Source organism: Otolemur garnettii, unplaced genomic scaffold (assembly GCF_000181295.1).
Source record: "Otolemur garnettii isolate 467f Iridium unplaced genomic scaffold, OtoGar3 scaffold00142, whole genome shotgun sequence".
Taxonomy (NCBI): domain Eukaryota; kingdom Metazoa; phylum Chordata; class Mammalia; order Primates; family Galagidae; genus Otolemur; species Otolemur garnettii.
The window spans coordinates 978,376-1,002,804 of NW_003852537.1; the positions used below are offsets into that span (position 1 = coordinate 978,376).

The 24,429-nt window shown below is 42.2% G+C and overlaps 2 protein-coding genes across 2 annotated transcripts in view; one reads left to right on the forward strand and one right to left on the reverse strand.

Annotated features, from left to right (window-relative positions):
* LOC100965664 (zinc-alpha-2-glycoprotein-like) overlaps nt 1-4,283 on the reverse strand; it is a 6,251-nt gene extending 1,968 nt beyond the window's left edge. Inside the window, exons 1-3 of the mRNA XM_012810768.2 lie at nt 4,175-4,283; nt 2,924-3,184; nt 11-309 (exon numbers count right to left, since the gene is read on the reverse strand). Of these exons, the coding sequence (XP_012666222.1) occupies nt 11-309; nt 2,924-3,184; nt 4,175-4,250 (636 nt within the window). The 5' untranslated portion in view covers nt 4,251-4,283. The remainder of the gene's footprint in view (nt 1-10; nt 310-2,923; nt 3,185-4,174) is intronic.
* LOC100966296 (gap junction gamma-3 protein) overlaps nt 1-24,429 on the forward strand; it is an 84,140-nt gene that overhangs the window by 39,312 nt on the left and 20,399 nt on the right. The window lies entirely within an intron of this gene.

The window sequence follows — 24,429 nt, forward strand, 5'->3', positions numbered from 1 at the left end:
AGTTCAGTACTGGGATCAGGAAGTAGTGAGTACCTTGCTGGTCCAGGATGTGTCTGCTGTAGTTCAGGTAGCCCCGCAGCAAGTCAGGACACTCCTGCTCCAGGTAGGCCTTGGCCCGATGCACGTAGACTTCCTCTGCCTCCCACTTCTTCTTGGTGTTCCAGGCTGCTGGGTCTAAGGGGACCCAGGTTGGGATTTCTCTGTTGAATTCAATGAAGTCCTTTCCATCATAGGCAGATTTCCAGAATGCTCCACTGCTGATGTTATTGTGGACCTCACAACCCAACCTTTCCTGTAGGATGTGAGACCCTGAAGCCTCCCCGAAACCCAGAGGGAGGCAGTTAGTCTGGTGCCAACTACATCTGGATGACTCTTCCTCCTGCACACCTTTCAACTCTACAGGAAGAAATGTTTCTGAATTCTAAGCACACAGTCCCTCCATCTTGACAAATAGTTTACTACCTGGCATAGAGCAGACAGAGAGGCACAAACTCCAGTTTGGTGTTTCAGGACTGTCTGAGGTGAGACCCGTTCTTTCTAGCCAGGGAACTTGAGAGACTTGTAGAATACAGTCAGACTTCTACCCATTTGCAGCGTCTCATCTAATGAATGTGTGTGTTTGAATTTATGGCAAGCGCTGAGGACCCTGCCACAGCCACACCGAAGTGCATTATGAAATTCAATAGGTTTTTAATTGTTTCTTACAGATTACAGCAATCTCTTCTTAACTGTGATGTCTAGGCGTTCATATCCTCACTTGAGTAAACCTAATGTGACCACTGCCTTTGCCCTTTTGGTTTGCTATCTTTATTCCAAACTTTTGAAGTCCTAACACCTTATCCTATTAGCAACAACTCTCAGAAATGGACCTTCTTCAGGCAGGGTGACACAACTTATTCTTCTTCTTTTTTTTTGAGACAGAGTCTCACTATGTTGCCCTCAGTAGAGTGGTGTGGTGTCATAGTTCATAGCAACCTCCAACTCTTGGGCTCAAGTGATTCTCTTGTCTCAGCCTCCCAAGTAGCTGGGACTACAGGCACCCACCACAATGCCTGGCTATTTTTTTTAAGAGATGGGGTCTTGCTTTTGCTGAGGTTGGTCTCAAACCTCTGAGCTCATAACAGTCCACCTGCCTGGTCTCCCAGCTTGCTAGGATTACAGGTGTGAGCCACTGCACTGGGCCACAGCTTCTTCATTGTGATTGTGAAAGGAGGGTTTATCTAATGCAGTCAGTACCACTGGCACAGGCTCTGATAGCTCTCAAGCCTTGTGGGCTCAAATCCCAGATCTCTCCCCACGCCCACCTGGCTTGTTTCATGACCTTGAGCCAATAACCTCTCTGTACTTCTCTACTTGTCCGTGAAATGCCAATAGCAAAGTGCCAATTTGGACAATGTGGAGGGTTATTGTGAGCATTTATTATGTCAATGCATGAGCCTGGCACATTATAAGTGCTGAATGTCAGCTCCTGTTAATTTCTAATGCTCTTTCTGTGTTTCTTCTTCCTCTTTTTTTTTAGACAGAGTCTCAGTCTGTCATAGCTTGCAGCAACCTCAAACTCTTAGGCTCAAGTGCTTCTCCTGCCCCAGCCTCCTGAGTAGGTGGGACTACAGGTGCCCACCACTATGCCCGGCTAGTTTTTCTATTGTTAGTAGAGATGGGGTTTCACTTTTGCTCATGCTGGCCTCAACCTCCTGAGCTCAAGTGATCCCCCTGCCTTGGCCTCCTAGAGTGCTGGGATTACAGGCATAAGCCAACCACTGGGCCTTCTTCTTTTTCTTTACTCATAACTATTCACTTTGACATTTCTATTCCAGTCAATGAAAGATTCCTCCAGGGTTCTTACTGAGCACCTGTGGCCTCTCCTCCCCAATTTTGGACACACCACCCAGGCCACTTTCCTTAGCATGACTTCCCATTCCGCATCCTCCAGATGCCTACAGATCTTTTGTGTCCTTTTGGAAATCTTCAGATTCCTTGTAGCTCTTGGCATTTTGAACACACACCCTATAGTAATTCAACATCTATTGTCCACCAGGCCTATAGTAATTCAACATCTGTTGTCTACCAGACTGGCTGCAGGAGTCTGGGGGAGGCAGGAGTGTTTTTAGGAGAAAGAGTGCCAGGCTAGGGACACAGGGATAGGACTCTGATGGCTCTACCTCAGCTCTTCATACCATGTGAGCATGACCTCTCTCAGGTCTATTCCCTGTGGCAGGAACATCTTTATGGTTCCACATAACTGTAGTGGTCCATGGTTTTGAATCCACCACTCACTGAGCTCCTGGTATGGGCTAGGGTTTGCAATAGCTAGTTTTTCTATATTCATGCAACACATTGCAATTGAGCAAATATCACTGGCTGTTCTTTGTCCTACGTGGTGGGATACAAGGGATATGGAGACGTCCTCCTGGAGCAGATACAGAGAAGTATTACAGTATCTCTTGGAGGTAGGTCCCAATCCTTCTTTTTTTGCAGATTTAGACCTGATAAGGGACCTGCTTACTGTCAACAGCCATTCACCAGAGGTTGATCATGCGAACCCAGGTGTGACTGATGCCAAGGTTGCCTCACTCTGCACCCAACACCCCTAGACAGGGGTGAGTCTGAGTCCTCCAGTAGGATCTGCCTCAGCAATGAGATGTGGAGGAGATAAGTCAGAGTTACCTGGATAATATGTGACTCTGGCATCTGTCCTGGTGTTAGCTGAGGCCTACAATGAGGGGCAGGGGAGACCAGAGCAGGAGGAAGAAGGTGCTGTGGGTGGGAGAGGCACATGTGTCTATGTATCTTTCCTTGGGCCTCCTGTTCTTTGTTTGGACAGGGACAATTTCCCTCCCACGGATCCCTTTCCACACTACTCACACTTGTGGGGCTGTCTGTGAGCTAAGACGCTCTGCCCAGCCATCTGTTTTGTACTGACCATTGCTGTCGTTGTAAAAGGCCATGATGTCTTCCAGGGTGTCCATGAAGATGGCCTCTCTGGCCCGCTGAAGCTGGCTTTCCTCCTCCCAATTCTCCATTTCTTCTATGTCTTTCCATGGTCCCTGGGGCTTTGCCTTCCTGTCTTTACTATTGTAGTTAAGGAATTCTTTATCATTGAGGAAGCCAGTGGCCTGAAACCTGGGGGAGTCTTCACTTGGCATGGACTGCCCAATGTATAGATAGGTCAGGGTATAATTACCTGAAAAAGAGGAGAAGACTCTGTGGAGTGGTGTCCTCACAAGGAAGTCCCACTGTGCAGAGGGACAAGTGGGAAGACTTGGCCGCTGGGTTTCTTTCTTTGCAGCTCTCTCTACCCTGCAGTTAGCCTCACATCACCAGAGGCTCACTCAAGAGAACAAGCTGTTTCAGTTTGAGGGATGATATTTCAGAGACCATTCTGTGTCTTCACTATGTTGTTTTCTTTTCTCTGCTTGGCACATAAGAAGATAATATTTCTTTGCCTATTTGTACATATATTGGGACCATGTAATTGTGTTTTGGCTGAACAGAATGTGAGTGGAAGGGATGTCCTTCTTCTAATGCAAGGTCTTAGGAGCTGGCTTGGTCCCTCCTTACATAGTGACCGTAGGAATTACAGGACACAGGATAAAATAGAATGGTCATAGGATGCAAACAGCCTGGATCCCTGAGTCACCCTGTGGAAAGGAGCTTATCTGCACTGACCTTGACATGAGCAAGAAATAAACAGTGTTATTCAAACCTGATCAATACATAAGGTTGGAAGGTGGAGGAGGAGAATACATTAGAAAACTCAAGAAAAGACTCAGAATGGATTAGCATGGGTTAAGACTAAGTTGATCTTAGAATTCCCAGAGTTGTACCTTGCATTTTCGTACAAGATAGGAACTGGGAGAGAGAGATATTTCCCTAAATAGTTCTATAACTAATTTATGATATAACTTACCTGGGTTTTACTAATTTTGGTTTTAATGTGGTGGATTCCTGGTTCAAGTAGTAAGTGCTCTTAAATGTGTGTGAGCTGAGTTAGATTTCCCAGGATACAAATTATTATCGTATACCTGGGAATCCCAGCTGCCTTTCCTTGGATGTCAATTATTATTGCGTACCCGGGAATCCCAGCTGCATCAAGGCCCTCCTCCCAGCCATTTGTCCTGTTCTTCCCCTTCCTTCCAAGCTCTCCAATATCCCCCCTTACCTCCCTACTCACAAGGTTGGGTCTTCTCAGGGACTGCAGGACAAAGAAGGAGCAGTAGAAGCAGCAAGACAGGCACGGTTGTAGCCATTGTGCCTGGTTGGAAAGTTCTGAGGTTCTGGGAGGGAAACACAGGTCTTTTTCTGGGTCCTGGGGCCCTGCCCAGGGGAGGAGAATCTACAGGCCAATGGGAATGCCAGAACTGGCTCCTCCCCTGACAATGAGGAGAGAGGACACAGGAACCAGACAGGGCAGCAGTTGTGGTCAGTGAATCTACAGAGAGAGTCTGCAGGTTGAGAGTTGAGATAGCTAGTTTTGGGACTGGGGCTTTGTGTATCTCTTGGGGAGAGGGATGACGGTGGGCTGGAGGTGTGTGTGGCAGAGGACAGATGCCTGGGATATGTGTCATCTTTTCTGTTTATTATGACATTCTGTGGGAGAAGGGATTTGGATGTAGTCAGGTTATATTTCATCCTTCTTTTCTAGAGAAACTCTCCAATTCTCCATTTCTTCCACATCTTCCCGTGGTCCCTGGGGCTTTGCCTTCCATGTCCAGAGCCTGAACATGAGTAGATCCCAGCTGGTGTGGGATCATGACTCTTTCATACCCTACTCTGCCAGAGCTCTATCTGGAGGACATTCACATGTGTCCCTCCCAGCCTTTGCATGCTTTGGGGGAATCTCATCCTTCCATCACAGAGGAAGAAATAGTAATATTTCCCCTTTTGCAGCTTCTCTCGCAATAATAGAAGGACCAGGTGTGCATATGGTGTGGGTTGAGCAAGTAGGTGCTCCTCTCCTGGGGAAACAGCCACAGTGGACAGTCTTTTCTGTTGACAACTGACAATCTGCAACTGCTAGCTTCTTGGAGCAGCAGAACAGCAGTAGTCATAGGGATGTCCTGTGTCCAATCTGCAGTGGTGTCATTAGTCCTCACTGTGGCATCTGTGCCCCCTGCTGGCAGCTGCAGTGTGTTTCCAGCACTAGCTGTGGGTTGTGGTTTTGACTGTGCTTCTACCTAATTCTGAGGCTGAGCTGTTCATCCTCAGTATGGACTCTACGAGCCAATCAATAGCTGCATTTATTTTCTGCTTATCAGATTTATATTGTATTTCTAGTGACGAATGATCTTGAGCGATACAGATACACATATTGGTACAAAGAGTGTTTTCAGGCAGTAGGTTTCAGGAAAATCATGGCAACCTGAGAGGGGTTACAGGGCCAGATTGTGGCTGAAGGGAGTGAAAATACAGATGTCTTGTGGATTCTTGCAGGTCTGGTGTGCAGTGGTGGGTAAAACAACTGCTAAGTATTGTTTTGTGGTCAACTAGAATAAAATTTTCATTGAAGGCAACAATTTAAGTCCCCAGTGGCTGGTACCATAAAGCAGATTGAAGAACATGAGGAAACCAAGGTTTAATGGCTGGGAAGTTTGAGTGGTAGAAAGCTTAAAGAAAAAGAGAATAAACTCAAATACAGAAATCAGTGACTCATGGCACAATTTGAAAATTGGGCAATTTCTATTTTATTATTATTTAGTTGCCTGGATGAAACAAATCTCCAACTCCAAAAATGTCCAATGATTATGATCAGTGCCAAATGCAATGGCTTATGCTTATCATCCCAGTGCTTAGGAGTCCAGGTGGGAGGATTGCTTGAGGCCAGGAATTTGAGACCAGCCTGGCCAATATAGTAAGACCTGTATGAGAAAATAAAAAAATTAGCAAATAGTGACTCATGTCTGTAGTCCTAGCCACTTGAGAAGCTGAGGTGGGATGATCAGAAATTTGAGCACAGCCTCAGAAAAATAGCAAGACCTAATCTTCAAATAACAAAAACAAAAAACAAAACAAACAAACCCCCCTAATAACAAAAAATTCTATTTTGTAACCTAATACCAAAACCTAATAAATCTAATAGCAAAATGCAATTCAGGTATTCTTACCAATCTTGTTGGACTGGTACTGATGGTCAATGTCAACTAATAAGAGCTTCACAGGAGAGAGAACTCCACTACAGAAAGGCATTGGAAAAGGTGTCATGGGAGAAGCTTTGGCTGAGCAGCACATGGAGCAAGGATAGAATTTCTACTGGCAAATTGGGTGAAATTTCCTAAGGACAGGGATGGTGTCTGTCCTGTTCCTTTCTCTGTCCCCAGTGCTTGGCAGAAAGAAGACAGTTGATAATTGCTAATGAAAATGGACTGAAGGGTGAATCAGCAAAGAGAAAAAGAGATCAGACACTTGTGAGGGTTACTGAGGCCAACTGAGAGAACTGATGAAGACAGTTGAGGGTTGGAGAAGGTGGGGATGATAAATGCAGGAGAGAGGTCAAAATCAGATTGTGGAAGGCTCCAGTCAGTGGTCACGTCCAGTGTCATTCAATGAATGGGGAAACATTCTGTGATTGTGTCCTTTCCTTGCAGCTGGTGTTCTCTGGCTGCCCCATTCATCTAGGTCAGTGGTTCTCTACTTTTCATTCCATCTACTCCTTTGCCAATCATTCTCAAGATCATTTTTAATGCACACAAAGAAGCTCATAGGATACAGAGGAAGCCAGTTATCTGGAAACTAGGTCTTTTCATCCACCTTTTTGGATGATGGGCTGTTTGCAGAGGGTTCCCCCAAGTACAGAGTAACAGGCTATTCTAAAGTGAATGGCGAATTATTTATTTATTTGTGAATGGCAAATTATTAAAGGAGATAATTTGTGATAAAGAGACTCTCTATCCTGGGGCCTTTTCAAATTGCACTTGGAGTTGGTTGATCCCGTCTGCAGGAGAATATGTTGGTGAGTAGAAGATAACCATAGAAGGACCCACATGTGGTACTTTGGACCCCTTAATTGTCCCTGGTGCTCCCAGTGGAGGCCCATGGCCCAGTCCCCTGCCAGGTTACCTCTTTTGTTCTGTCAGAAACCTTTTGATTTGTTCTTGGCAATTTGTCTTAGGCCTTCCCATTTCCTCTGATATCTGACTTCCTCCAGGAAGTTTTATCTTGAGTCTGAGTGGTTCTGGGCCCCTGTCCTCCTCCCACACCTGGTCACGACTTGGGTCTTCTGAACTTTCCTGCCCTCTGTCCCCCCGTCCATATCTCCTGTTGTAGATGAGGCCATGTCTCATCTTCCTTAGCCCTGAACTGCTTGTGTGGACTTTAGGTTTCCTTGTTGATCTGAAAATGTTGATCCTTTATGTTTTATTTGTAGATGGTGTCGTCATATATTGAAATATCGACTGCTATATTTTTCCATCTTGACTGTCTTTTCTTCTCTGGGGCTCTCTACTATTCAAATAGGGCTTTATGTGGATTTCATGTAATTTGTCACCTTTGTTTTTCAAATTGGAGTAGAAGCATTAAAAATGTGGCATAGCCTTCAAATTTAGGCTTTCGAGAAAGATAAGATAGTTGACTCAGAATTCTGAAGGCTGGGAATGGTTTCTTTTGGGAACTCAGCTGGGAGGACTGATTTTGGAATAATCCAGAGTTGGGGGCTGAGGATAAAAGGTATATAGGCAATTCTTATCCCTCAAGAGAGGAAAAACACAGTCATAGGCAGGCGAGGCTTCATAAAATAGGTGTAAAGCTCTGCTAGGTCTTTTGGGATTGAAACTGAAAACTGTGTGTGACAGTGGCTGATTCACTTGAATAAACACACTCAAAGGGATTTTAAGGGAGTCTGAGAACCTCAGGGCCAGTTCCTTCTTCCTTGAGTTGTGCCCTAGAGGGCCGAGCTGTTCTCAAATAAGCTCTCGCGGAGTGTGGGTCCAGGCCAACATGCTATGGGGAATGTTGAGCAGTTGGAGTGAACAGCGATGTCTCACTGGGTGTGAGGGAGCTCTGGGGAAACTGAGGCACAGAAGAGGCTTGTGTTTGGGTTAAAGAGACTGCAGAGGTCTGAGTGGTTCTGGGTCCTTCTCCACCTCCCCCACACCTGGCCAGGAATCTGGACTTTGAGATTTTGTCCCCCTAGTGCACCCTCCCCCATCTCTCCTTTCATGGGTCAGTCTATATCCTGTCGTGTGCTACTCTTTATTCATTCAAAGCATAAGAAGTTGCTTTGAAATATTCACTGGCTGGTTATTTCCTTCTGAGTTATTTGGTTTTCTTCCCTGACTAAATTGAATATGCCTATCGGACACAGCATTTTGATATATTGCCCACTCAATACTATGTAAGAAAAAAATACTAATATGAGAGAGAATTAGGGACCATGGGGCTTATCCAGTTCAATTTCCCCTGGAAAAGTTTGGAATTAGGAAAGAATCACAAATTGTGTCCTCTTCTCTGGGTTTCAAGAGGGACTAATGATGTATTTTTAGTGGGTTAAGTAGGATTCTGAGCAACATGACTCTGAGCCTGACAGCCCCCCTCCTCCCCTTTTGTTGGGTCATCTATCCTCTGTGTGTCTGCTCCTCAGGGTTCCTTGGTCCTTGTCTTCCTCCATGTGGGTAAGTAGAATATAAAAACATGAACACTTAGTCCAGGTGGCAGGTGATTCCTTGGCAAGCATCTCAGGGCACTTCTCCTCCAGGCAAGCCTCAGCCCTCTTCTCTTGGATGCTCTCTGCTTCCCACTTTTGCTTGGGGCCCAAGGCTTCTGGGTCCAAGAGGACTCAAGCTGGGATTTCCTTGTTGCATTTGACAAAGTCCTGTACCAGGTAGATAGGTGTACCTGCAGAATGTTACTGTACTAGGCCATTTTGTGTTGCTAAAAAAGAATACCTGAGAGTCGGTAATTTAAAAAGAAAAGAGATTTGTTTAGCTCATGGTCCTGTGGGCTGAGAAGTTGAAGGGTCTGACTCTGGCTTTTGGCAAAGGCTTCCCTGTTGCGAGACAACATGGTACAGAAGGTCAAAGGGGATAAAGACGTGTGCAAAGAGGGAAGAAAACCTGAGGGGCTTCCTGGCTTTAGAACAACCCTCTTACTCCAAAGAACTTATTCTGTCTCTCGAGAATAGCACCAAGCCATTCATGAGCCATCTGTCCTCCCGGCAGATTTTCTCAACAATATTTTACAATCCTCCTAATGGTTTTAAAAATTCTGCTTTGAGGACCAGCACAGTAGCTCTGGCCTATAATCCTGGCATTTTGGGAGGCCAAAGTAGGTGGATTACCTAAGCTTTGGAGTTTGAGACTAGCCTGAGCAAAAGTGAGACCCTGGTCTCTACTAAAAATAGAAAAATGAACTGGGTGTTGTGGAGAGGGCCTGTAGTCCCAGCAACTTTGGAGGTTGAGGCAAAAGGATCGCTTGAGCCCAAGAGTTTGAGGTTGTTGTGAACTATGACGCCATGGAGTGCACGTGCACACGTGCACACGCACATACACACACACACAGACACTCACACAAGTCTGCTTTAAATATGTTTAATTTCTTTTCTTTTTTTTTATTAAGTCATTTGTACATAGATCGTGAATACATTTATGCCATTATGGGTTTCAATGTGTTGATTATTTGTACAAATTGGAGTGCTTACATCCTATCAATAAACATAGCCTTCACCTCATTTACCCAATTACAGTGTTAAGACATTTGTGTTCTACACCCGATAGATCCAACTTGTACTTCCAATATGCTCCATAGGTGTCATTACCCTATTAACCCTCCCTCTATCGACCCATCCCCCTCCGTTCCCCTCCCCCTCCCCTTCCTTCCTTCATCCTAGGCTATAGTTGTGATTCATCTTTCATATGAAAGTGTGAGTGATGATAAATTGGTTTCATAGTAGAGGTGCTGAGTACATTGGATTTTTTTTTCCATTCCTGAGATACTTTGCTAAGAAGAATGTTTTCCACTCTATCCATGTAAACATAAAAGAGGTAAAGTCTCCATTTTTTTAATGCTGCATAGTATTCCATGGTATACATATACCATAATTTATTAATCCATTCGTGGGTCTATGGGCACTTGGGCTTCTTCCATGACTTAGCAATTATGAATTGAGCTGCAATGAATAATCTGGTGCAAATATCTTTGTTGCCAAATGATTTTTTGTCTTTTGGATATACACCTCGAAGAAGAATTGTAGGATCAAACAGCAAGTCTACATTTAGATCCATGAGTATTCTCCAAACTTCCTTCCAAAAGGGATGTACTAGCTTGCATTCCCACCAGCAGTGCTCCCTTTTCTCCATATCCATGCCAACATCTGTAGTTTGGGGATTTTGTGATGTGGGCTAATCTTACTGGGGTTACATGATATCTCAAAGTGGTTTTGATTTGCATTTCTCTGATGATTAAAGATGATGAGCATTTTTTCATATGTCTATAGACCATAAGCCTGTCTTCTTCAGAGACGCTTCTGTTCATGTCTCTTGCCCACAATGAAATGGGACAACTTGTTTTTTTCTTATTAATAAGTTTGAGTTTTCTGTGGATTCTGGTTATTAGACCTTTGTCAGAAATATAACTTGCAAAAATTCTCTCCCATTCTGAGGGCTGTCTATTTGCTTTACTTAGTGTGTTCTTGGCAGTGGAGAAACTTTTTAATTTGATCAGATCCCCGTAATGTATTTTTGATGTTGCTTCAATTGCCTGAGGTATCCTCCTCATAAAGTATTCTCCCAGGCCAATTTTTAAAAGTGTTTCCCTTGCACTCTCTCCAAGAATTTTTATAGTTTCATGTCTTAAGTTTAAGTCCTTTAACCAGTGAGAGTCAATTTTTCTTAGAGAAGAAAGTGTGGGTCCAGTTTCAGTCTTCTACAGGTTGCCAGCCAGTTCACCCAGCACCATTTGTTAAACAGGGAATCTTTCCCCCAATTTATATTTTTGATAGGCTTATCAAAGATAAAATGATGAGAAGTGTCTGGGTTTACCTCCTGGTCTTCAATTCTGTTGCATACATCTACCTCTCTGTTTTTGTGCCAGTACCATGCTGTTTTGATCACTATTGATTTGTAGTATAGTCTGAAGTCTGGAAGCATGATTACTCCCAATTTGTTTTTATTTCTGAGTAATGTCTTGGCTATTCGAGGTTTTTTTCTGTTTCCATATAAAACAAAGAACTATTTTTTCCAGGTCTTTAAAGTATGACAGAGGTGCTTTAATAGGGATTTCATTAAATCTGTAGATCTTTAGGTAATATAGACATTTTAACAATGTTGATTCTTCCCAGCCATAAGCATGTTATATTTTTCCATTTGTTAACATCTTCAGCTATTTCTTTTCTCAGAGTTTCATAGTTCTCTTTATAGAGATCTTTCATGTCCTTAGTTACATACACTCCCAGATATTTCATCTTCTTTGGCACTATTGTACAGGGAATAGAGTCCTTGATTGTTTTTCTCCTTGACTATTGTTGGTATATATAAAGGCTACAGATTTGTAAGTGTTAATTTTGTATCCTGAGACATTGCTGTATTCCTTGATCACTTCTAGGAGTTTTGTAGTTGAGTCCCTGGGGTTTTCCAGATATACAATCATATCATCTGCTAAGAGTGACAGTTTGATCTCCTCTGGTCCTATTTGGATCCCCCTGATTGCCTTCTTTTGGTGATTGCAATGGCTAAGACTTCCATTGCAATGTTAAAAAGCAATGGGCATCCTTGCCTGATTCCTGATCTGAGTGGAAATGATTTCAATTTAACTCCACTCAATACAATATCGGCTGTGGGTTTGCCGTAGATGGCCTCTATCAGTTTAAAAAATGTTCCTTCTATACCAATTTTCTTAAATGTTCTGATCAAGAAAGGATGCTGGACATTATCAAAAGCTTTTTCTGCATCAATTGAGAGAATCATATGGTCTTTGTTTTTAAATTTGTTTATGTGATGTATTATATTTATGGATTTACATATATATTGAACCATCCCTGGCACCCTGGGATGAAACCCACCTGGTCGTGATGTACAATTTGTTTGATGTGTTGTTGGGTTCTGTTTGCTAGGATTTTATTGAATATTTTTGCATCAATATTCATTAGAGATATTGGTCTATAATTTTCTTTTCTCGTTGGGTCTTTTCCTGGTTTGGGAATTAGGGTAATAGTTGCTTCATAGAATGTGTTGGGAAGTATTCCTTCTTTGTCTATGTTTTGGAAAAGGTTAAGTAATATATGTACTAGTTCCTCTTTAAAGGTTTGTTAGAATTCTGATGTGAAGCCATCTGGTCCTGGGCTTTTCTTTTTGGAGAGATTTCTTATAGTTGATGCTATTTCAGAACTTGTTATAGGCTTGTTCAACATTTCCACTTCTTTCTGGCTAAGTCTAGAAAGGTGGCATGTTTCCAGGTATTTATTTATTTCCTTCAGATTTTCATACTTGGAGTTTTATGTGATATTCATTAAGGATTTGTTGAATATCTGAGGAGTCTGTAGTTCTTTGGCCTTTAGCATTTCTGATTGATGAAATTAGGTATTTTATGTTTCTGTTTCTGGTTATGTTAGTCAAAGGTTTATCTATTTTATTGACCTTTTCACAAAACCAACTTTTTGACTTATTGATCTGTTGTATGATTCTTTTGTTTTCAATTTCATTTAGTTCTGCTCTAATTTTAGTTATTTCTTTTCTTATGCTGGGTCTAGGGTTGGACTGTTCTTCCTTTTCCGGTTGCTTGAGATGTCCCATCAAGTTGTTGACTACTTCTTCTATTTCCATTCTTTTGAGGAAGGCTTGCAAAGCTATAAATTTCCTTCTTAGGACTGCCTTTGCAGTATCCCTGAGGTTCTGGTAATTTGTGTGTTCATTGTCATTTTGTTCCAAAAATTTGATAATTTCCTTCTTAATCTCATCTATGATCCAGCTATTATTCAGCATGAGGTTATTTAGTTTTCATGTTTTTGTATGAATATGTGGATTTCTGTTGTTACTGAGTTGAACTTTTATTCCATGATGGTCCAAGAAAATACAAGGAATGATTTCTATCCTTTTAAATTTGCTGAGGTTAGACTTGTGACCTAAGATGTGATCAATTTTGGAGGATGATCCATGGGCTGAGGAGAAGAATGTATACTCAGTTTTGTTAGGATGAAATGTTCTGTCCTTGTCTGATCCTAGTGGATCATTGACTCTGGTTTGAAGTCTTAGGTGAAGTTTGCTTTCTTGGAGTCACAGCTTGCCTCAGCAGAGGTGACCCGTAGTTAACACTGCTCTCTCAGTTCAGCTCCCAGTCTTCAGCTTAATTGAGTACTTTCTGGACATTATCCTTCCCTCTGGACCGGAGCTTCTATTGAAGGCTGGCTCCAGTCAGCCATCTTGCCCCTTCCCCAATATGTTTAATTTCTAAGAGCATTTTCCAAACATCCTCCCTTTTAAAGGAGCCTCTTTTTGTTTCTTGGTTGCAATACCTACTGTCTCCCTTGTCTTCCAGTATATTAATTTTAGTTGTTTTTATAAAAACTGCCGTGTTCCTGGTTGAGCTCTGTTCCCAAAAGTTATTTTACTTTTGAGTATCTGATTATGCTCAAGATTACAAGGGTGTCTGGTCCTGTTCACTAGGGAGTTTGAAAAGCTACCTGGAAGCTTTCAGCATTGCAGAAATCTGCTGGCTGTAAGAATTACTACAGGTCAAGCTGACAGGTCATTTGATAGGGAACCTTCAAATTCTTTGTCTTTATGGCTTCTCCTTTAGGGCTTATAACATTCTCTAGAGAAATCCCTTCCAGCTTCTGCCTGGTGGCATGTCTGTAACAAGGCCTGGTGTTCAGCCTTCTGAGAGGAAAGAGGGCTGGGCAGTGTTTTGAAATGGGGTGAGTTGGGGGAGGACTTAAATGTTTGAAATGGGGGAAGATAAAAACCTTTTAGATTTTCTACTGTTCTTCCTTATTTATCCTTTGTTTTTATTGCCACTTCCAGAGGTATTTTGTGCTGTCATTTCCCTTAGTCTTTTGGGGATTTTAAGGTGTATAAGGTATAAATCAGTTTGGTTCTAAGTGACCTTGCTTATGGTAGGGAATCTAGATCTCTGCATTTCACTAAGTCTGTTGCCACTACCATCTACTTTCTGAATGTTTTCATGTTGATGTTATGCCCTACTCCCCACCAGACATTATGGACTTATGTCTTTTTAAAAAAATCTCTTTACTTTATTTTAGTGGATGGATTGAAAGTAGACAGATGTATTCAATGTGCCATCTTCATTGCAAATTTCTAGACATTTTCCACTTAAAATTCAACATATTTAAATTATAGTGAATAGATTTTATTTTCAATTATTGTTTGTCATACCAGACTCAAGCCCTTAGGAATAATTCAATTCTTTGAGTGAAATACATTTTATTAAAAAAATCAATTTAGATATTTCTTCATTTAAGCTAGTTTGACTTTCAGAGTGTGGAATGGTCTGAATTCTTCTGTTCAGACATTTTAGGAACCAAATACTACTCCATTGTAGTCATGGTCTATTGGGGTTCAGAGAGGCTGGTGGTCATGTGCATGCCCCAGAGTTATCAGGCAGAGTTAAAAGAGAGTTACTCATTCATGACAGCAGCACAGTGTGTTATTCACTTTAGTCATGTTTGTGGAGCTTTGCTGATCCACTCTAAAATCAGAATTACACAAACTGTATTTGGTTTTGCATCACATCAGAAAAAGTCCTTCCAGTAATCTGTTTGATCAAGGGTTGTGTTACAGGAACCATTTCTAGATACAGACTTCTGCTTGGGCCTGCAGGGTGGTTCACACTGGGAAGAGGGGTGCTGCTGAGACTTTGGATTGCCCTCTGAGCACATCAGGTAATTTCTCCACCCCAGTTGAGCAAAATGGGAGGAACTAAGGGTTCTATACTAATCAAAAGATGGGAAGTCTTTTTTCTTTTTCCCTTTGAGGAAATTGCTATTGACTTACACATGCTACATTAGTAGACAGAAGGACTTGGACTTCATCTGTGTGCCTCAGTTATATCTCAGGAACCCACCCAGTATATACCTGGATTAGAATTAAGGACCTGGTAGGCAGTCTTTGCTGCCCAACAGATGCCACAAGATATCTGGCTGTTTTCTTGAGGGTGCTCTTGCGCCCTTGCAAGCATTGTCTTTTTACTATGTTAGTATTCACATGCCAATTTATTACAGAAGGGCGTTGCTAGTTCGAGCTACCATGTCAGCTGCCACGGACAACATGCTTTTGCTTCTACACATTTTTCTGTTTCCTCAGTCCCCTAACAGTGTTGCAGCATTCATCACTCCCCACCCTAGCTTTGGCAGAGGGAATGACCCATTGCTCAGCTCTACACTTGATGGACCACGTGGAGCCTTCTAGGACCAGCGAGAAGGGCAGTCCATTCATCCCTCGATACTCACACTTAATGCTGGACCAAGAGGATACCAAGTTACCATGTTGATGTTGGCCACTGAGGATGTGGCCCCTGTGATTACCCCGTCTGTGGCCACTTCTATTTGGAAAGCCCAGCTGGGGGCATAGGTGCACTTCCTCCCCTTTGACCACATCTGACACATGGCATGGAAACTGGGGCCAGGGTAGATAGACATCACCAGCCTCCACCCTACCTCCCTAGGTGCTGTTGGTTCCAGGTGACACTCAACAGGCCAGACTCCAGCCCCAAGCATGCACAGAGTGGTGTGGAAGTGGCCTATCAGTAGCCTACAATCCTGAACTCATCCTGAGTCCATGTCCACGAGTCATTAAAGATCAGGGTGCTAGTATGGTTTGGACACAATCCTGTTCCAATCAGTGAAAACACTCAGCTTACAAATCCCTTTCCCCACCCCAGCTGGTTGATCCAGCACAAAAGCAGGTGGGAAGGATTGAGGAGGATGCCATTGGGAGAGGCAATCCACCATGGGACTTGAGATTTCCTGTAGAACCCCATGCTGTTGGTGAACATGTCAAGAATATAAGGCCCTGTCTGACCTTTACCAAGGCCATTACTCAAGGTAGTTAGTATTTGCCTCAAGCAACTCCAAGGGATCAGGTACTGACCTCCTTTGAAAGAAGAGCAGGCTTGTCGACTCACTATAAATAACACGAATTCCCTGAGTTCAGAGTTCCTTGACTTTGAAACAAGTCTGCTCACTGCACGCATCGCACCCACCTGGGCAGCTGGAATCACCCTCTGGGATTCAGCCACTCTGGGGACCTCTGGCCAACAGGTACTCAGGGTGCTTGCTGCCTGTGCCACGATCAATAGTGGTTAGTCTGAGAGCCAGAGTGATCCTGTCTTCTGCCAGCATCCATGAACCAGCAAAAGGCTAATTTATTGGCCTGAAATTAGATTTTAATTCCAGACACTGGCAAGCACCTGCTTCAGGGGACAGCCCCAGGCCTTCCCCTGCCTGTACTGGAGTTCCTGCTGCAGGAAGAGTGTGTGCTGAGCCAATCACCCTACGGTGATGGGGTTGGGGCTGGCATTGGGGTTGGAAACGTAGACTGTTTCTCTTGTATACAGAAGGGGGGCAAGAGATGTATAAAAATTTTAAGAAAAGAAAAAACTATTAAAATCGCAATGCTGGATATATACCGATAACGTTTTGTTATCTTGTATACTGTATCTTGCATCTCTTGTAATTGCAGAAGTCAAGTGTGACGAGTATTACAATTTTAAGTTTTTTCTTTCTTAAAATGTGTATACATTTTCTGACACCCTCTGTATGTGACGGTGACTACATGCACATAATTTTGGCAAAGCGGGTACACACTGCAGGAGCATTGGCCAGGACCACCGGGCCCTAACTACTGTGTTGGGCACACCGGGGCCACTTCGATCTCATGGTGATAGGTCCGAAGCACTGGAGAAACTACATAAAAGTGGTCGCTAGGTGGTGACCAATCACGGGAGCACGGGTATCCGGACGCAACGGGCTTTCTCTGTTGGGGAGGTCGGAGAGGGTCGGGACCCTTGTCGCGGGACCCCGGAGGCCTCTGCGGAGGTGGGGGTGGGTGCAGAGAGCTGTGTGTTGGTTACACACAGAATGACCTTGGGTAAGTTGCGAAACCTCTCTAACCCCAGAGTTCTCTGTGCTCACCATGTGCCCACGTCCGGTTGTTCCTTCGGATCTGGATCCCTGGTATTACAACCTGTCTGTCCACAGCGATTTCCTGCGAGAGCCCCTGTTCTCCCACGATCTAGGGGTCCAGGGGTCAAGGCTCCCAGGGCTCAGGGTCTGAGAGCAGTGCTGGGCTCACACGGACTCAGGGGAAGGAGTGTCTCCTTAACTGTGTATTTCGCTTCCCCCTGGATCCCCGAAGCAGCTGTGTTGAAGGAAAGATCTTTCAAAGTCCCTCCTGAATCGTTCCTTAAGCTTAACCTTTAACCTCTAAGGAACTGGATTTTGAACTAAGAGGGAGGGGGGAAGAATCCCCTCCTAGTCTCTAGTTTTTTCCTAGCACAAGCTGCCCCCACAGCCTCTAGTTATTCCGAGTGCAATTTGCAACCCAAGTAGGAAAAAAGGTTTTTGAAAACGAAACTCTTAATGTCTTCATAAGGTCAGAGCCACGAACATTTACTCTAGGTTGGTGTTTCTTGAGACTTGGGAGTAAAATCATGTTTTGCCACAAGAGGGAGCCCATCAGTGGGCTGGAAGAGAAAAGTAAGATCTGCCACTGCTTGAAGTCAGTTTAAAGAGTTTATTCCTTTGGTTTTCTTATAAGTACTGGGACAACCAGACACGACACCATTCAAAAGTATTCCAAAAGTAAACAAAAAAATATTTTAAACCTTATTTAGACTTTTTGCTACTTTTCATTTAAGAGTTCGCTTGCCCTATCAAGTGATTGTAGAGTGATTACTTCTAATCTTTTATCCTGGTTTTATCATCCCCACCCCCAGTTCCTCATGTCTCCATCTCCCCCACCTATTTTCAATAATCCTTCATTATTTTCTACTCCCTGAACCCCCACTTTCTGGGATCAGTGTAACTTTTACTTAGGGTTTCAACCTCTTCCTTCTGATGATTTGAAAATGGTAACTCCTAACAAAGATTTGACCCAATATAGTGAGTATGATGGTTAATGATCCAATTTTTACAAACAGGTTTGAACACAAGCGCCACAACTACCTGCTAAATGTGTGACCTTAATTCCTTTGTGATTCAATTTCTTCATCATTAAAATTAATATTATATAACAGCTTTATCATGGAGGATTTTTTTTTTTTTTGGTGAGAATTAAGTAAGATAACTTGTAATCAGTATATAGTACTCAGTAAATCCCATCTACTCTAAGTACCTAGCACTGATTGTCCCTGTTATTCATGACTCTGTCCATCACTTTTCTGTTCCAGCCAATGTCTTTCCCTTTCCCTGTCCTCTGTACCTTAATCCTTCCTCTTTAGGAGATAGTCCTCAGGCTGCTTACCTGAGCTCTCCTCTTGGAGCCAGATTCTTTGTCCTATGGACATTTTGTTCTCTGATGCCACCCTTTACCTCTTATTCCATGGTTTATATCAGTGGTCTGAGAAACCAGCATGCCCACTTGGGCAGAATGACTTGTTTTTGTATGGTACAAAGTGCAAGAAGGAGAATTTATTAGAAAATTCAGAAGGGTTCAGAATGGAATGAAAACCAGGATGCTTCCTTCATATCACCAGTTGTTTGCATTTAACTTGCTGCGCAGTTGAATCCTTGCTGTACTGGTAAGAAATAAATGCATTTGCTGACTATGTGTAAATATTACAGATTTGAAACCTCTGCAGTTTTAGTTCTGTTTCCTCTAGGTTTCTGGATGATGATGGGCCCAGTGTTAGCTTAGCTCCCTTTTCTCCCAGACCCAGTGCACGTGTATCCAACTCTTTTCCTTTTAGTCTGGGACTTTTCTTCTTTTGACTCTTCCTCAATTCTTTTTCCTTATGTCCCTTTCTCTTCCCCAAACCAGGTAGATACATCCAACTGTGTAAAAGAGGGAAGGAGGGAGAAGAAATATCCATCATTCTTGGGGTACATAGATGGTGGGTTTCTATGTTTATCTCTACTGAACCCTTGGGTGATCCCTGCACCTCTGGTGCCCTGTTGCCCCAGGCCTTGGCACATGTCATCAACAGATGGCTGTGGGAGGAGGCTGGTCTTATCTAGTGGGAAGAGGAGATACAAAGAGGGCATTGTTGGTAGAATAAAGAAGAGGAATGAGAACTCTTTTGACCCTTGGGGGCTTCTTTTCTGGCACCAATCCTCAGAAAATTATTGTGAAAGAGAAATTTGTCTTGTTGCTTTAGAGTCATGTCAGAAACTTAGATATAGGCAGAACTCTAACCCCCCTCCTTCAAACCCCCAGCACCATGCTTAGCCTCCTCCCTTGATAACTGCACTGACCCAGGGCTTGGACATTTATAAATGGAGCCATTGAGGAATCAGGAGAAATTTATGCAACTTTGAAAAATGTCCCTATTCCCCAGGCCCTGTGCATCTCCTTACTTTCCACCCCCACATGAGACATTTATACAAGGACTTTGGTCACTCTGGACTGACAATCTGTATAGCACCAGAGAGTGGGGTTGTAGTTCTCTATTTCCAAGAATATGATTCAATCAGCATGAGCAAAAAGTGCTGAGCACACCTGATATAGGGGCTCCTCTTTGAGAAGCAATTCAGCAGTGGGAGATGAGTTCATTCTGGAAATGTTTCATTTGTTTATTGGCTATTTGGATTTCTTCAGTGAAGTGACTTTTCATGTTTTTTTTTTTCACCATTTTTTTCCTCTTAAGTTTATCTTTTGTTAATTGATTTGTAGTTCTTTATATATCTCTGATAACAAGGCTTGTTTTTTCATGTTCCTTATGAATTAAAGAAAAACAGCTTTATTAAAGTATATCATATAAAAACCTTCAAGTAAAGTGCAAAATGTGATGGTTTGACATGTATATACACACCAAATCATCATCATGAATTCCATTGTGATCAGAAAACATATCTGTATGACTTAAATCCTTTGAAATGTATCAAGACTTGTTTATGATTTAGAATATGTTTTATCTCGGTAAATATTTTGTGTGCTGTTGACAGGAATGTGTTGTTGGGTAGAGTGTTCTATTGTTAACTAGGTCACGGTGCCTTAATAGCATTGTTCAAGGCTTCTATATGCTTACGGATTTTCTGTCTACTTGCTCTATTTTTATCTCTGTGGTTGCCTTATTAGCTATAACCCTTTTTGGGTTATTTTAGGGCTTAGATTTTATGTCTTTATCTTACCACAGTCTACCTTCAATTGCTATTATACCACTCCACGCACAGTATAAGAACCTTACACCTGGCCTTCCCATTTCTTCCCCCTTGCCTTCTGTGTAATTGTTTTTTTGAGACAGAGTCTCACTATGTCACCCTGGGTAGAGTGCTGTGGCATCACAGCTACAGCAACTTCAAACTCTTCGACTTAAGCGATTCTCTTGCCTCAGCCTCCCAAGTATCTGGGACTACAGGTGCCCTTCAGAACTCCTGACTATTTTTTCTGTTGCAGTTGTCACTGTTGCTTAGCTGGCTTGGGCTGTGTTCGAACCTGCCAGCCTTGGTGTATGTGTCTGGCACCGTAACCACTGTGCTACGGGCGCTGAGCCCCCTTCTATGTAATTGTTACCATGTGTCTTACCTCTGTAAATTTTACAAACCCAAAACTACATTGCTATATTTTTGCTTTAAGCAATCAATTATCTTTAAAGAGATTTAAATAACAAAAATAATCTTTATAATACCCATAGTTACAATTTTTAGTGTTTTTTATTCTTTCATGTAAATGCAAAACTTCATCTGGTATCATTCTTTTTTTTAGCTCAAAAGACTTTCTTTAATACTTATTATAGTGCATAAATTATTTATTTCATACTGGTAATAAATTCTTTCAGCTATTGTGTATTTGAAAAGTTCTTATTTTGCTTTAGTTTTTGAAAAATGTTTTTGCTCAGTACTTAATTCTAGGTTGACAGTGTAATTCTCCAAGTACTATACAGATGTTTTTCCACTGTCTTCTAGCTGGTATTGTTTCCAACAAGAAATCTAGTGTCATTCTAATTTGCTGTTGGTGCCCTGTCTAGATTCTCTTTTCGGGTTTGAAGCACCCATTCCCAAACTCTTATTAATGATGTGGTTATTGGCTCATGGATTCTCTTCTTCTCTACAGGGATGGCCTCCTCTTGCCTGATTGCATTGGCTAGAACTTCCAGAACTATGTTGAATAGCAGTGGCAATAGTGGACATCCCTCTGGATTCAGTTCTAAGTGGATCAGTTTTACTCTATTTAGTATTGGCTGTGGGTTGGTTGTTGATGGCCTTTATCACTTTATGAAATGTCCCACAGCAATGGAAAAGCAAGTATCCAATGTACTCAAAATGAATATGAAGCCAGTAGATGAACTAATAGATGCCCACACAAGAGAAAAACTCAATTCAATTCAAGTTGGAGGGAGAGGGGAGAAGGGAAGGGATGAGGGGAGAAGGAAGAGGGAGAGGGGAGGAAGGAGGGGGATTGATGTTTTCCCACCTAATGGGCACAAGGTAAGAATGTATGGCACACCTCTGGGTACAGGACACAGCTACAACAGGAAATTTACCTCACAAATGCAAGCAAACATTGTAACCTAATCATTTCTACCCTCATATTAATCTGACATAATAAAAAGAAGAAAAAAAAAGAAGTGTCCCATCTATGCCTATTTTCTTTTTTATTTATTGCTTGGGATTCATTGAGGGTACAAAGAATTAGGTTACAGTGATTGCAGATGTTAGATAAAGTCCCTCTTGTAATTATGTCCTGCCCCCAAGAGTTGTGCCATACACCATGACCCCAATCCCCCTCCTTTCTCCCCTCACCCTAATCCCTCATTTCCATGCCCCCCACCTTGTATTAGATCATCTATTGCCTTGATATTAGAATTCAGTACATTGGATTCTTGCTTCTTCATTCTTGTGATGCTTTACTAAGAAGAATGTGTTCCACCTCCATCCAGGTTAATACAAAAGATGTAAAGTCTTCATCCTTTTTAATGGCTGAATGGTGTTCCATGGTATACATATACCACAGCTTGTTAATCCATTCCTGGGTTGGTGGGCATTTAGGTTGTTTCCACATTTTGCCAATTGTAAATTGAGCTGCAATAAATAGTCTAGTGCAAAGTCCTTATGATAAAAGGATTGTTTTTCTTCTGGGTAGATGCCTAGTAATGGGAATGCTGGATGAAACAGGAGGTCTAATTTGAGTTCTTTGAGTTTTCTCCATACTTCCTTCCAAAAAGGTTGTATTAGTTTGCAGTAGCACCAGCAGTGTAAAGGTTTTCCCTTCTCTCTACAGCCATACCAGCATCTGCAGCTTTGAGACTTTGTAATGTGGGCCGTTCTCACTGGGTTTAGGTGATATCTCAAGGTGGTTTTGATTGACATTTTTCTGATGATCAAGTATGGTGAACATTTTTTCAAATGTTTGTTAGCTATTCATCTGTCTTCATCAGAGAAAGTTCTGTTCTTGCCCAGAGGTAGAAGGGATTATTTACTCTTTTTCTTTTTATTAACTTTAGTTCTCTGTAGATTCTAGTTATCAATCTTTTGTTAGATTGATACCCTAAAATTATCTTTTCTCATTCTGAAGGTTGTCTTTTTACTTTACTTGTTGTGTCTTTAGCTGTGCAGAAGCTTTTCAGCTTAATTAAGGCCCATTTATTCCTTTTTGTTGTTGTGATGGACGCTGAAGTCTTCGTCATAGAATTCCCCAGTCCAGGCTTGGCATCTGTAGCTCAGCAGCTAGGGCACTGGCCACATACACCAGGGCTGGTGGGGTTGAACCAGGCCTGGGCCTGCCACACAACAACAACTACAACAAAAAATTAGCTGGGTGGTGTGGTGGGCACTTGTAAACCCAGCTACTTGAGAGGCTGAGGCAAGAGAATTGCTTAAGCCCAAGAGTTTGAGGTTGCTGTAAGCTGTGAAGCCATGGCACTATCCTGAGGGTGGGTGAGGCTCTGTCACAAAACAAAACAAAACAAAACAAAACAAAACAAAACTCCCCAGTCCAACATCATCAAGAGTTTCCCTCACACTTTCTTCTAAGATGTTTTATTGTTTTGTGTCTTAGCTGTAAGTCTCTTATCCATCTTAAGTCAATTTTTGTAAGGGGTGACAGGTGAGGGTTGAGTTTCAGTCTTTTACAGGTGGTTGTCCAGTTTCCCCAGCATCATTTATTAAATAGGGATTATTTCCTCCACTGTATGCTTTTTTTGGCTTATTAAAGATCAGATAGGAAGTAGAGATTGGTTTCATCTCTTGGTTTTCTATTCTGTTCCGTATGTCTATGTCTCTATTTTTGTGCCAATACCATACTGTTTTGATTACTGTGGACTTGTAATATAGCCTGTGTCTGGTAGGGTGATGCCTCTGACTTTGTTTTTATTACTAAGAATGGCCTTAGCGATACAGGATTTTTTCTGGTTCTATACAAAATGAAGTATTATTTTTTCCAATTCTTCAAATTTGATGTTGGTATTTTAATGGGGATTGCATTGACTCTGTAGATTGCTTTGTGTAGAATAGACATTTTGACAATGTTGACTTGTCTTAGTCAAGAGTATGGTATATTCTTGCATTTGTTAGTATCTTCTGCAATTTCTTTTCTTAAGGTTTCATAATTCTCTTTGAAAAGATCTTTCACCTGTTTTGTTAGGTATATTCCTAAGTATTTCATTTTCTCTGAAACTACTGAGAAGGGACTTGTGTCCTTTATTTGCTTCTCAACTTGGCTGTTATTGGCATATACAAAGGCTACAGATTGGTGGACATTGATTTTATAGCCTGGAGACATTACTGTATTTCCTGATGACTTGCAGGAGCTTTGTGGTTGAGTCTCTAGAGTTTTCTTCTTTTTCTTTTTCTTTCTTTCTTTTTTTTTTTTTAAGATCGAGTTTCACTCTGTCATCCTTGGTAGAGTGCTGTGGTATCACAGCTCATAGCAACCTCAAACTCTTGGGCTTAAGCGATTCTCTTGCCTCAGCCTCCCAAGTAGGTGGGATTATAGGCTCCCACCACAATGCTCGGCTATTTTTTGGTTGTAGTTCTCATTGTTGTTTGGCAGGCCCAGGTTGGATTTGAACCCACCAGCTCCTGTGAAAGTGACTGGTGCCCTAACCAATGAGCTACAGGCGCCGAGCTGAGTCTCTGGAATTTTCTAAGTATAAGATCACATAATGAGCAAAAAGGGAGAGTTTGACTTCATCTGCACCCATTGGGATGCCCTTTATATCCTTCTCCTGCCTGATTTCATTGGCTAAAACTTCCAGAACTATGCTGAATAATAATAACAATTAATAGTGGGCATCCTTCTCTGGTTCCAGGTCTAAGTGGAAAAGCTTTCACTTTTATACAATTCAGTATGATGTTAGCTGTGGGTATGTTATAGATGGCTGTTCATCTCT